Genomic DNA, 12887 nt, shown 5'->3' with positions numbered 1-12887 from the left:
GCTCTTTCCTACTGGATTTTAACTTTGATGACATGAGTTTGGGACCACTGCAGCTATCTTGCCACCAGGCCCTAGATGTGCCAGGGACCTCCTCATGGAGCTCAAGACTGAATTCAACACACAGGCAGGAAGAGCCCAGACTCTGAGAATATGACTTCTAGTGATGTTGTCTGAGCCTTGAACCCCATTGTTTCTAAAGCCAGATCTATCTTGAGCTTTTCAGTGATATGAACCAATAAATTCCCTCCTTTTAAAGGTAAATTTCTCTGTATTTTCTGTCATCTGCAATCAACAGTCTTAATACATACCACCACTAATAAAGGAAGCATCTGCCTGTATGAATAAAGAGAGAAGCCTCTGGGTGAGAATCACAGAGGGAGCAAATGAAATGCTACTGTTGGGGCCACTTACAGAGATGGAGCTTTTCCAAGGCCAAACACCAAACTGGAAGACAGGCAAGATTTAGTCTGCCTGATGAATAATTTTAACCAACCAAATGTCTGAATATCTTATTCTGGAAAAATAGAACATTCAGTAAGTCTGTATTTGCTTGGCTGACAATTTCAGCTCTCAGAAACTTATGGAGAAATGCTATTATGTCTTTATTGGAAAAACTTGTGTTTTTTATTTTGTTTTAGTTTCTTGGGCTTTTTTTGTTTTTGTTTTTGTTTTTTCTGTTTTTCGTTTTGTTTTGTTTGAGACAAAGTCTCACTCTGTTGCCCAGGCTGGAATGCAATGGCATGAACTCGGCTCACTGAAACCTCTGCCTCCTGAGTTCAAGCGATTCTCCTGCCTCAGCCTCCTGAGTAGCTGGATTACAGGAACCTGCCACCATGCCCGGCTAATTTTTGTATTTTTAGTAGAGATGGAGTTTCACCATGTTGGCCAGGCTGGTCTTGAACTCCTGACCTCAAGTGGTCTGCCTGCCTTGGCCTCCAAAAGTGCTAGGATTACAGGCACGAGCCACTGTACTGGCCTGCGTGGTTTTTGTTTTGTTTTGTTTTTTTGAGACAGAGTATCGCTCTGTCGCCCAGGCTGGAGTGCAGTGGTTCCATCTCGGCTCACTGCAAGCTCTGCCTCCCGGGTTCACGCCATTCTCCTGCCTCAGCCTCCCGAGTAGCTGGGACTACAGGTGCCCGCTACCATGCCCGGGTAATTTTTTGTATTTTTAGTAGAGACGGGGCTTCACTGCGTTAGCCAGGGTGGTCTTGATCTCCTGACCTCGTGATCTGCCTGCCTCGGCCTCCCAAAGTGCTGGGATTACAGGAGTGAGCCACCACACCCGGCCTTGTGTTTTTTATTTTTAAAGGGACAAAACCTTGGGCAAACATGATCATGAAGTTTTAAGAGTTTATTAAGAGCATAATAAGAATACATCTCAAAGTCAGAGAAAAATTAGGGATGATACAATTTCCTGAGACTAGGGAAAGGGGAGGAGCCTTTCCAGCACCAAAACCTGATGCTAAAAAATACCCAAATCTCAGCTATCTAGATTAATCCTCAAGGGTTCTAGCCAGACGTCATTTATCAGTCATGTACTTTTTTCCTATAAAGTTCAATCTCATTCTCAAATTCTCTCCTACCTAGCATCCTAGTCAGCCACAATGAATTGAGCAAAGTTGGGACACAAGAAGAAACCCATTTTGCCATCTTTAGTGTAATAACACAGGGAACTCTTGGAGCTCAAATTATAAAAGGACATGTACAAGAAATGGAAAGTGGGGCACAAATCCATAGTGGAATGGGTCCACATGAACAATGGCAGAAAAAGCAAAGTCTAGAAGGAGTTGTTTGTTTAAAGTAAAACAAAACAGAAACAAAATTTCTATTTATTAAAATAAAGGAGGGTTTTAAAAAACAGATGTAGGTGTCTCTACTTAGGGAAGAAGACCCAGCATAAACAGAGAAGGCAGAATTCTCCAGCTTCTGGGTTTAATTCCACATCTTCATTAAGAAGAATGATCTTCACCAGGAAAAAGAGAACAAACCTGGTTAAGAGAGCCTGAAAGTCCATGATGGGGAGGAAGAACAGGAAGCCCTACTCTCCTGTAGTTGAGCTCCAGGCCCAGCTATCGGTGGTGCCCCAGTGACATAAGGGAATTTGGGCTCGAGAAACCTATTGGGTGATCTCTAAGGAATCAAAGGGAAGGGGGAAAAGGCCAGAATATTAGAAACTGGCAAACAGCATTCTGATTTTGAAAGAAGAGGAAAAACAAATTCCATAGCCTATCATCAACCTCTGCAAGAGGCTAAGCAGCACTGCTAACCTTGGCAGATTTCAGAGCCCACAGGAAAGGAGGCAGCAAGAAAAGGCAAACAACTGAGTAGAAAAATGGGCAGAGGATAGGTACAGGAAATGCACTTAATAGGAAATACACGTGGCCATTGAGCTGGGCATGGTGGCTGGTGACTGTCATCTCAGCTACTCAGGAGGCTGAGCTAGGAGGATTGCTTGAGGCAAGGAATTCAAGACCAGACAGGGCAACAGAGTAAGCCTGTCTCTAAAAAATCTTTTAAAATTAGCCAGGCATGATGTGGTGGCCCACAGCTGAGGTCCCAGCTGCTAGGGAGGCTGACGTGAGAGGATTGCTTGAGCCCAGGAGTTCAAGGCTGCAGTGAGCTATGATCATACCACTGCACTCGAGCAGTGAGTGATAGAGTGAGACTCCGTGTCTTTAAAAAAAAAAAAAAAGTGGAAATATAAAAGATCTTCACCGTCATGGAAATATACATTAAATTAAGATAATCAGATACTATTTATGTATCAGGCCAGTAAAATTAAAAGACATAATATCAACTATTGGCAAAGATATGGGGAAATGACACACTCACTAATGGAATACACAGCCTTTTTTTTTTTTTTTTTTTTTTTTGAGACAGAGTGTTGCTCTGTCGCCCAGGCTGGAGTGCGGTGGCCCGCAATCTCTGCTTACTGCAAGCTCCGCCTCCGGGGTTCATGCCATTCTCCTGCCTCAGCCTCCGAGTAGCTGGGACTATAGGTGCCCACTACCACACTCTGCTAATTTTTGGTATTTTCAGTAGAGACGGGGTTTCAGTGTGTTAGCCAGGATGGTCTCGATCTCCCGACCTCGTGATCCGTCCACCTCGGCCTCCCAAAATGCTGGGATTACAGGCGTGAGCTGCCGCGCCCGGCCACACATTTTTCTTTAAAGGGCAATTTAGTGGTATTGGTTAAAATTAAAAACGTGTTATAATTTTACCCAGCAATCTGAAAGACTCACACATGCAGAGGCTTGTAGAAGGTTAATACAGAAATTTTAAATACAGGTTTTAAAACTACACTACAGTACATCTACACTGAAATACCATATGAGTAAAAATTAAAGGTGATTCATATACACTGATATTTAGTGATCTTTAAGACATCATTATTCATGCTTTCAGAAAGCACAAGAGAGGCGGCGGAGATCGCGTCTCTTTCGTTCCGAGTCCCGCTGCTGCTCCTGTGAGCGCCCGGCGAGTCCGTCCCGTCCACCCTCCGCAGCTGGTAGCCAGCCTGCCTCTCGCCTCGACTCCCTTTCACCAACACCGACACCCACATTGACACCTCCAGTCCGGCCAGCCACCCCACTCGTTGCCTTTGCATCTCCACACATGGCGTCCTCCGCGCAGAGCGGCGGCTCCTCCGGGGAACCCGCGGTCCCACCGTGCAGCGGGGCATCGTCAAGATGGGGGCGTGGAGCAAGATGGCCGAATAGGAACGGCTCCAGTCTCCAACTCCCAGCGCGAGCAACACAGAAGACCGGTGATTTCTGCATTTTCAACTGAGGTACTGGGTTCATCTCACTGGGGAGTGCCGGACAATCGGTGCTGGTCAGCTGCTGCAGCCCGACCAGCAAGAGCTGAAGCAGGGCGAGGCATTGCCTCACCTGGGAAGCGCAAGGGGGAAGGGAATCCCTTTTCCTAGCCAGGGGAACTGAGACACACAACACCTGGAAAATCGGGTAACTCCCACCCCAATACTGCGCTTTAAGCAAACAGGCACACCAGGAGATCATATCCCACACCTGGCCGGGAGGGTCCCACGCCCAGGGAGCCTCCCTCATTGCTAGCACAACAGTCTGTGATATCGCGGCAAGGCAGCAACGAGGCTGGGGGAGGGGCGCCCGCCATTGCTGAGGCTTAAGTAGGTAAACAAAGCTGCTGGGAAGCTCGAACTGGGTGGAGCTCACAGCAGCTCAAGGAAACCTGCCTGTCTCTGTAGACTCCACCTCTGGGGACAGGGCACAGTAAAAATAACAAAAACAGCAGAAACCTCTGCAGACGCAAACGACTCTGTCTGACAGCTTTGAAGAGAGCAGTGGATCTCCCAACACGGAGGTTGAGATCTGAGAAGGGACAGACTCCCTGCTCAAGTGGGTCCCTGACCCCTGAGTAGCCTAACTGGGAGACATCCCCCACTAGGGGCAGTCTGACACCCCACACCTCACAGGGTGGAGTACACCCCTGAGAGGAAGCTTCCAAAGCAAGAATCAGACAGGTACACTCGCTGTTCAGAAATATTCTATCTTCTGCAGCCTCTGCTTCTGATACCCAGGCAAACAGGGTCTGGAGTGGACCTCAAACAATCTCCAACAGACCTACAGCTGAGGGTCCTGACTGTTAGAAGGAAAACTATCAAACAGGAAGGACACCTACACCAAAACCCCATCAGTACATCACCATCATCAAAGACCAGAGGCAGATAAAACCACAAAGATGGGGAAAAAGCAGGGCAGAAAAGCTGGAAATTCCAAAAATAAGAGCGCATCTCCCCCGGCAAAGGAGCGCAGCTCATTGCCAGCAACGGATCAAAGCTGGACGGAGAATGACTTTGACGAGATGAGAGAAGAAGGCTTCAGTCCATCAAACATCTCAGAGCTAAAGGAGGAATTACGTACCCAGCGCAAAGAAACTAAAAATCTTGAAAAAAAAGTGGAAGAATTGATGGCTAGAGTAATTAATGCAGAGAAGGTCATAAACGAAATGAAAGAGATGAAAACCATGACACGAGAAATATGTGACAAATGCACAAGCTTCAGTAACCGACTCGATCAACTGGAAGAAAGAGTATCAGCGATTGAGGATCAAATGAATGAAATGAAGCAAGAAGAGAAACCAAAAGAAAAAAGAAGAAAAAGAAATGAAGAAAGCCTGCAAGAAGTATGGGATTATGTAAAAAGACCAAATCTACGTCTGATTGGGGTGCCTGAAAGTGAAGGGGAAAATGGAACCAAGTTGGAAAACACTCTTCAGGATATCATCCAGGAGAACTTCCCCAACCTAGTAGGGCAGGCCAACATTCAAATCCAGGAAATACAGAGAACGCCACAAAGATACTCCTCGAGAAGAGCAACTCCAAGACACATAATTGCCAGATTCACCAAAGTTGAAATGAAGGAAAAAATCTTAAGGGCAGCCAGAGAGAAAGGTCGGGTTACCCACAAAGGGAAGCCCATCAGACTAACAGCAGATCTCTCGGCAGAAACTCTCCAAGCCAGAAGAGAGTGGGGGCCAATATTCAACATTCTTAAAGAAAAGAATTTTAAACCCAGAATTTCATATCCAGCCAAACTAAGTTTCATAAGTGAAGGAGAAATAAAATCCTTTACAGATAAGCAAATGCTTAGAGATTTTGTCACCACTAGGCCTGCCTTACAAGAGACCCTGAAGGAAACACTAAACATGGAAAGGAACAACCGGTACCAGCCATTGCAAAAACATGCCAAAATGTAAAGACCATCGAGGCTAGGAAGAAACTGCATCAACTAACGAGCAAAATAACCAGTTAATATCATAATGGCAGGATCAAGTTCACACATAACAATCTTAACCTTAAATGTAAATGGACTAAATGCTCCAATTAAAAGACATAGACTGGCAAACTGGATAAAGAGTCAAGACCCATCAGTCTGCTGTATTCAGGAGACCCATCTCACACGCAGAGACATACATAGGCTCAAAATAAAGGGATGGAGGAAGATTTACCAAGCAAATGGAGAACAAAAAAAAGCAGGGGTTGCAATACTAGTCTCTGATAAAACAGACTTTAAACCATCAAAGATCAAAAGAGACAAAGAAGGCCATTACATAATGGTAAAGGGATCAATTCAACGGGAAGAGCTAACTATCCTAAATATATATGCACCCAATACAGGAGCACCCAGATTCATAAAGCAAGTCCTTAGAGACTTACAAAGAGACTTAGACTCCCATACAATAATAATGGGAGACTTCAACACTCCACTGTCAACATTAGACAGATCAACGAGACAGAAAGTTAACAAGGATATCCAGAAATTGAACTCATCTCTGCAGCAAGCAGACCTAATAGACATCTATAGAACTCTCCACCCCAAATCAACAGAATATACATTCTTCTCAGCACCACATCGTACTTACTCCAAAATTGACCACGTAATTGGAAGTAAAGCACTCCTCAGCAAATGTACAAGAACAGAAATTATAACAAACTGTCTCTCAGACCACAGTGCAATCAAACTAGAACTCAGGACTAAGAAACTCAATCAAAACCGCTCAACTACATGGAAACTGAACAATCTGCTCCTGAATGACTACTGGGTACATAACGAAATGAAGGCAGAAATAAAGATGTTCTTTGAAACCAATGAGAACAAAGATACAACATACCAGAATCTCTGGGACACATTTAAAGCAGTGTGTAGAGGGAAATTTCTAGCACTAAATGCCCACAAGAGAAAGCAGGAAAGATCTAAAATTGACACTCTAACATCGCAATTAAAAGAACTAGAGAAGCAAGAGCAAACACATTCGAAAGCTAGCAGAAGGCAAGAAATAACTAAGATCAGAGCAGAACTGAAGGAGATAGAGACACAAAAAACCCTCCAAAAAATCAATGAATCCAGGAGTTGGTTTTTTTGAAAAGATCAACAAAATTGACAGACCACTAGCAAGACTAATAAAGAAGAAAAGAGAGAAGAATCAAATCGACGCAATTAAAAATGATAAAGGGGATATCACCACCGACCCCACAGAAATACAAACTACCATCAGAGAATACTATAAACACCTCTACGCAAATAAACTGGAAAATCTAGAAGAAATGGATAATTTCCTGGACACTTATACTCTTCCAAGACTAAACCAGGAAGAAGTTGAATCCCTGAATAGACCAATAGCAGGCTCTGAAATTGAGGCAACAATTAATAGCCTACCAACCAAAAAAAGTCCAGGACCAGATGGATTCACAGCTGAATTCTACCAGAGGTACAAGGAGGAGTTGGTACCATTCCTTCTGAAACTATTCCAATCAATAGAAAAAGAGGGAATCCTCCCTAACTCATTTTATGAGGCCAACATCATCCTGATACCAAAGCCTGGCAGAGACACAACAAAAAAAGAGAATTTTAGACCAATATCCCTGATGAACATCGATGCAAAAATCCTCAATAAAATGCTGGCAAACCGGATTCAGCAACACATCAAAAAGCTTATCCACCATGATCAAGTGGGCTTCATCCCTGGGATGCAAGGCTGGTTCAACATTCGCAAATCAATAAACATAATCCAGCATATAAACAGAACCAAAGACAAGAACCACATGATTATCTCAATAGATGCAGAAAAGGCTTTTGACAAAATTCAACAGCCCTTCATGCTAAAAACGCTCAATAAATTCGGTATTGATGGAACGTACCTCAAAATAATAAGAGCTATTTATGACAAACCCACAGCCAATATCATACTGAATGGGCAAAAACTGGAAAAATTCCCTTTGAAAACTGGCACAAGACAGGGATGCCCTCTCTCACCACTCCTATTCAACATAGTGTTGGAAGTTCTGGCTAGGGCAATTAGGCAAGAGAAAGAAATCAAGGGTATTCAGTTAGGAAAAGAAGAAGTCAAATTGTCCCTCTTTGCAGATGACATGATTGTATATTTAGAAAACCCCATTGTCTCAGCCCAAAATCTCCTTAAGCTGATAAGCAACTTCAGAAAAGTCTCAGGATACAAAATTAATGTGCAAAAATCACAAGCATTTTTATACACCAGTAACAGACAAACACAGAGCCAAATCATGAATGAACTTCCATTCACAATTGCTTCAAAGAGAATAAAATACCTAGGAATCCAACTTACAAGGGATGTAAAGGACCTCTTCAAGGAGAACTACAAACCACTGCTCAGTGAAATAAAAGAGGACACAAACAAATGGAAGAACATACCATGCTCATGGATAGGAAGAATCAATATCGTGAAAATGGCCATACTGCCCAAGGTAATTTATAGATTCAATGCCATCCCCATCAAGCTACCAATGAGTTTCTTCACAGAATTGGAAAAAACTGCTTTAAAGTTCATATGGAACCAAAAAAGAGACATCTCCAAGACAATCCTAAGTCAAAAGAACAAAGCTGGAGGCATCACGCTACCTGACTTCAAACTATACTACAAGGCTACAGTAACCAAAACAGCATGGTTCTGGTACCAAAACAGAGATATAGACCAATGGAACAGAACAGAGTCCTCAGAAATAATACCACACATCTACAGCCATCTGATCTTTGACAAACCTGAGAGAAACAAGAAATGGGGAAAGGATTCCCTATTTAATAAATGGTGCTGGGAAAATTGGCTAGCCATAAGTAGAAAGCTGAAACTGGATCCTTTCCTTACTCCTTATACGAAAATTAATTCAAGATGGATTAGAGACTTAAATGTTAGACCTAATACCATAAAAATCCTAGAGGAAAACCTAGGTAGTACCATTCAGGACATAGGCATGGGAAAAGACTTCATGTCTAAAACACCAAAAGCAACGGCAGCAAAAGCCAAAATTGACAAATGGGATCTAATTAAACTAAAGAGCTTCTGCACAGCAAAAGAAACTACCATCAGAGTGAACAGGCAACCTACAGAATGGGAGAAAATTTTTGCAATCTACTCATCTGACAAAGGGCTAATATCCAGAACCTACAAAGAACTCAAACAAATTTACAAGAAAAAAACAAACAACCCAATCAAAAAGTGGGCAAAGGATATGAACAGACATTTCTCAAAAGAAGACATTCATACAGCCAACAGACACATGAAAAAATGCTCATCATCACTGGCCATCAGAGAAATGCAAATCAAAACCACAATGAGATACCATCTCACACCAGTTAGAATGGCGATCATTAAAAAGTCAGGAAACAACAGGTGCTGGAGAGGATGTGGAGAAATAGGAACACTTTTACACTGTTGGTGGGATTGTAAACTAGTTCAACCATTATGGAAAACAGTATGGCGATTCCTCAAGGATCTAGAACTAGATGTACCATATGACCCAGCCATCCCATTACTGGGTATATACCCAAAGGATTATAAATTATGCTGCTCTAAAGACACATGCACACGTATGTTTATTGCGGCACTATTCACAATAGCAAAGACTTGGAATCAACCCAAATGTCCATCAGTGACAGACTGGATTAAGAGAATGTGGCACATATACACCATGGAATACTATGCAGCCATAAAAAAGGATGAGTTTGTGTCCTTTGTAGGGACATGGATGCAGCTGGAAACCATCATTCTTAGCAAACTATCGCAAGAACAGAAAACCAAACACCGCACGTTCTCACTCATAGGTGGGAACTGAACAATGAGATCACTTGGACTCGGGAAGGGGAACATCACACACCGGGGCCTATCATGGGGAGGGGGGAGGGGGGAGGGATTGCATTGGGAGTTATACCTGATGTAAATGACGAGTTGATGGGTGCTGACGAGTTGATGGGTGCAGCACACCAACATGGCACAAGTATACATATGTAACAAACCTGCACGTTATGCACATGTACCCTAGAACTTAAAGTATAATAATAATAAATAAATTTTTAAAAAAGAATTAAAAAAAAAAAAAGCACAAGAGAAACTTACATATAAGTGCATATACGTATATAAATGCATAGAAAATAGTTTAAAAGTCAATTAACCTGATTATAGAGATTACCTTCGGAAGGTGATTTGGGATATCTTTGTCTTTAGTTTTTGCATTTTTATACTGAGAATGTTTTCATTCATTATATAGTTAAATATACAATTAATATACATTTAAAAATTTGTATGTACTTAACTATATGTATACATATATATACACACGCACATATATATATACACATAGTCGGCCTTCTGTATCCAGGGTTTCATATCCATGGATTCAACCAACCACAAATTAAAAATATTTAGACGGGAAAAAAAGAATGGTTGTATCTGTAGTGAACACATGCAGACTTATTTTCTTGTCATTATTTCCTAAACAATACAGTATAACAACTATTTACATAGCATTTACATTGTATTAGGTATTATATGTAATCTTGCAATGTAGAAATGATTTAAAGCATGTGCGGAGGTTATATGCAAATACACTATTTTATATAAGGGACTCTGAGTATTCTGGTATCTGTGGGGTTTCCTGGCACCAGTCCTCCATGGATACCAAGGAATGACTATACACATATACTGTAAACATATATGTATATTAAAAGAATGAAGAATAAAGACCAGGAAACAGTGACTGTTGGAGACTAGCTTGTGCACTACGAGTAAGATGTGTCAAATCTAGCCAGTTTCCTTCTCCTTCGGTGAGAAGGGAGATGCCAACCACACTGTGAGCTGAGCCCTGCAGGCTCAGGCAGAGCCTTTCAGATCATTAGTATGGAAACAACAGAAAAATGCAGGCTGGATGACAATGCTAGAAAGTAGAGCCAAAATTGACTGTTACTGATTCAGGGCCCATGTGGAAGCTCCTAGGGCAGTCTTTGGTCCTGTCCTGTTCAATATCTTCATTCATTCATTCGTCTGATCTCTCACTCACTCATTCACTCACTCAAAGACATTTGAGAGCTTACTGTGTGTCAGATGTTGTGCATTGCCGGGCATGGTGACTCACGTCTGTAATCCGAGCACTTTGGAAGACCGAGGTGGGTGGATCACTTGAAGTCAGGAGTTCAAGACCAGCCTGGCCAACATGGTGAAACCCCGTCTCTACTAAATACAAAAAATTGGCTGGGCACGGTGGTGGGCACTTGTAATCCCAGCTACTCAGGAGGCCAAGGCAGGAGAATCGCTTTAACCCAGGAGGCAGAGGTTACAGTGAGCCAAGATCGTGCCATTGCGCTCCAGCTTGGGCGACAAAAGCGAGACTCCGTCTCAAAACAAAACAAAACAAAACCAAGATATAAAGATGATCTCTGCTTTAAGCCTAGGATACTGAAAATTAGACAGAAGGGGGAAACAAAAACAGTGTGAAAAATGCTCAGACTGAAGTGCTATGGGAGCTTCAGAGGGAAGAGCCTGATCATACCCTGGCCTCTTGATGGAGGTCACTATTTATACCTCTATTTATATTTCATGAGGTCTGTATGCTGCATGAAAGAGATCATAAAGCTAGGAAGTACCACGAATTCCGAAAACCACATATATGTGAGGTGGAAAGATTCACAAGCTAAACATACCAGTGCAATCCATTTTCAGTCACTAAAAAGTTCCACCCTTAGGTTGCAAGAGAATACGCTTCAGTTCTGAGGCCTCACTGAAAGAACACTGTCAAAGAGCAAAGTGTCAGGATAGGAAGGAATGGGCCCAATGTGAGATGAAGGCCAGATAAAGGTATACCCAGACTTTTTCAGGGCCACTCTGATCTCTCTCTCTGAGCCCTTGACTTCACTCATATTCCTCTTGTTTTCTCTCAGGGAATCACCTACAGCCAATAGACTCAGGAATTTCAAGATCTCTGATTATATGCTTGGTTGAACTATTTCAGAGAGAGCACAACTGGAAGATCACTCCCAGCTCAGGTCCCAGCAACATGGCAGTTAGTCTGTAGCAGATTTTCAGTTTGCAAGACCTTTCTTGACTGTCCTCTCCCCACCTGGTGCCCCAAGGTTGTCCCTTCATACATAAGAGAAGAAAAACCGAGAAGCACACATATGCCAGTTTCCATGGCTGTGGATCCCAGGCAGTCATTTCACCCTTCCAGGCCTTAGTGTTTTTGTTTAATGAAGAAAGTTTATAAAGAGAGGGTAATGCTTAATACAAGTGAGCAAATGGAATCTCAGGCACCCAAGAGGACCTATCTGGGTCCCAATCCTAGTGTAGGAGGTGCTGTGGCAGGGACCCTCCATCAGGACTAACCTCTTCAGTGATGATCGAGACAGCACCTGTGCAGCCTGGTTCATGGCCCTGACCCAAGCATTCATGTCCTCCTGGGTGTCGGCACTGAAGTAGTAGGTCCTCATGCCCGACTGCTCGGCCTGAGAGCCCGCCGTGGAGCTGTTATAGATGAGCGCTCGCATCCCTGTGTGCACAGCCTGTAGCATGAAGACAGAAATGCAGGTCAGAGGGAGGTTATCACACATTTCCTTTATAGGAGCAGAAGCAAGGAGGCACTATGGCCCTTCCAGACTAAAAGTCCAAGCACCACCCAACTTGTTTCCACTCCTAGAAAACATCATAGGCTAGATTTCTCTTTCTTAGTGCAGCCAGGCCGTGATAGCTGTCTGCTCCCCACAGTAAAAGCCCTGTAGCTGTAACTGTTTCCTACTTATCTTACTCCTGCTTTGGGGGTTGGGAGTGTGCACAAAGTCAAGGCTTATGTGAGAAACAGGCTTTTCAGAAAACCCTCATTTCATAGAGGCAGACTCTTGGGAATCCCTGTTTTGTTTTTGCTGAAGCCTGAGATTCCTGCTTTGGCTATAATCAGACAAGAATTGACTCAAAACTGGCTGCAACAGCAGGTGGCTTGATGTGGATGTTCACTGTGCTTCACTGCTTAGGCATCAAGTGTGATGTGTGCTCCTGAAAGAAACTGCTGTTCTGTCTCTCGAAAAGAGGCACTACAGGATGTGAGGGCAATC

The 12887-nt window shown here is 43.1% G+C and overlaps 1 protein-coding gene across 50 annotated transcripts in view; it reads right to left on the bottom strand.

Annotated features, from left to right (window-relative positions):
• The window catches only part of PLEKHA7 (pleckstrin homology domain containing A7), a 239888-nt gene that overhangs the window by 59569 nt on the left and 167432 nt on the right, over positions 1–12887 (bottom strand). For all 50 annotated transcript variants that reach the window (XM_074014161.1, XM_065528439.1, XM_065528441.1 and 47 more), the window contains one exon: positions 12166–12341. In XM_074014161.1, the coding sequence (XP_073870262.1) occupies positions 12166–12341 (176 nt within the window). The remainder of the gene's footprint in view (positions 1–12165; positions 12342–12887) is intronic.

This window comes from Macaca fascicularis, chromosome 14 (genome assembly GCF_037993035.2).
Source record: "Macaca fascicularis isolate 582-1 chromosome 14, T2T-MFA8v1.1".
Lineage (NCBI taxonomy): Eukaryota > Metazoa > Chordata > Mammalia > Primates > Cercopithecidae > Macaca > Macaca fascicularis.
The sequence above is the reverse complement of the archived record's forward strand: the minus strand, read 5'-3'. Positions and strand labels throughout refer to the sequence as shown.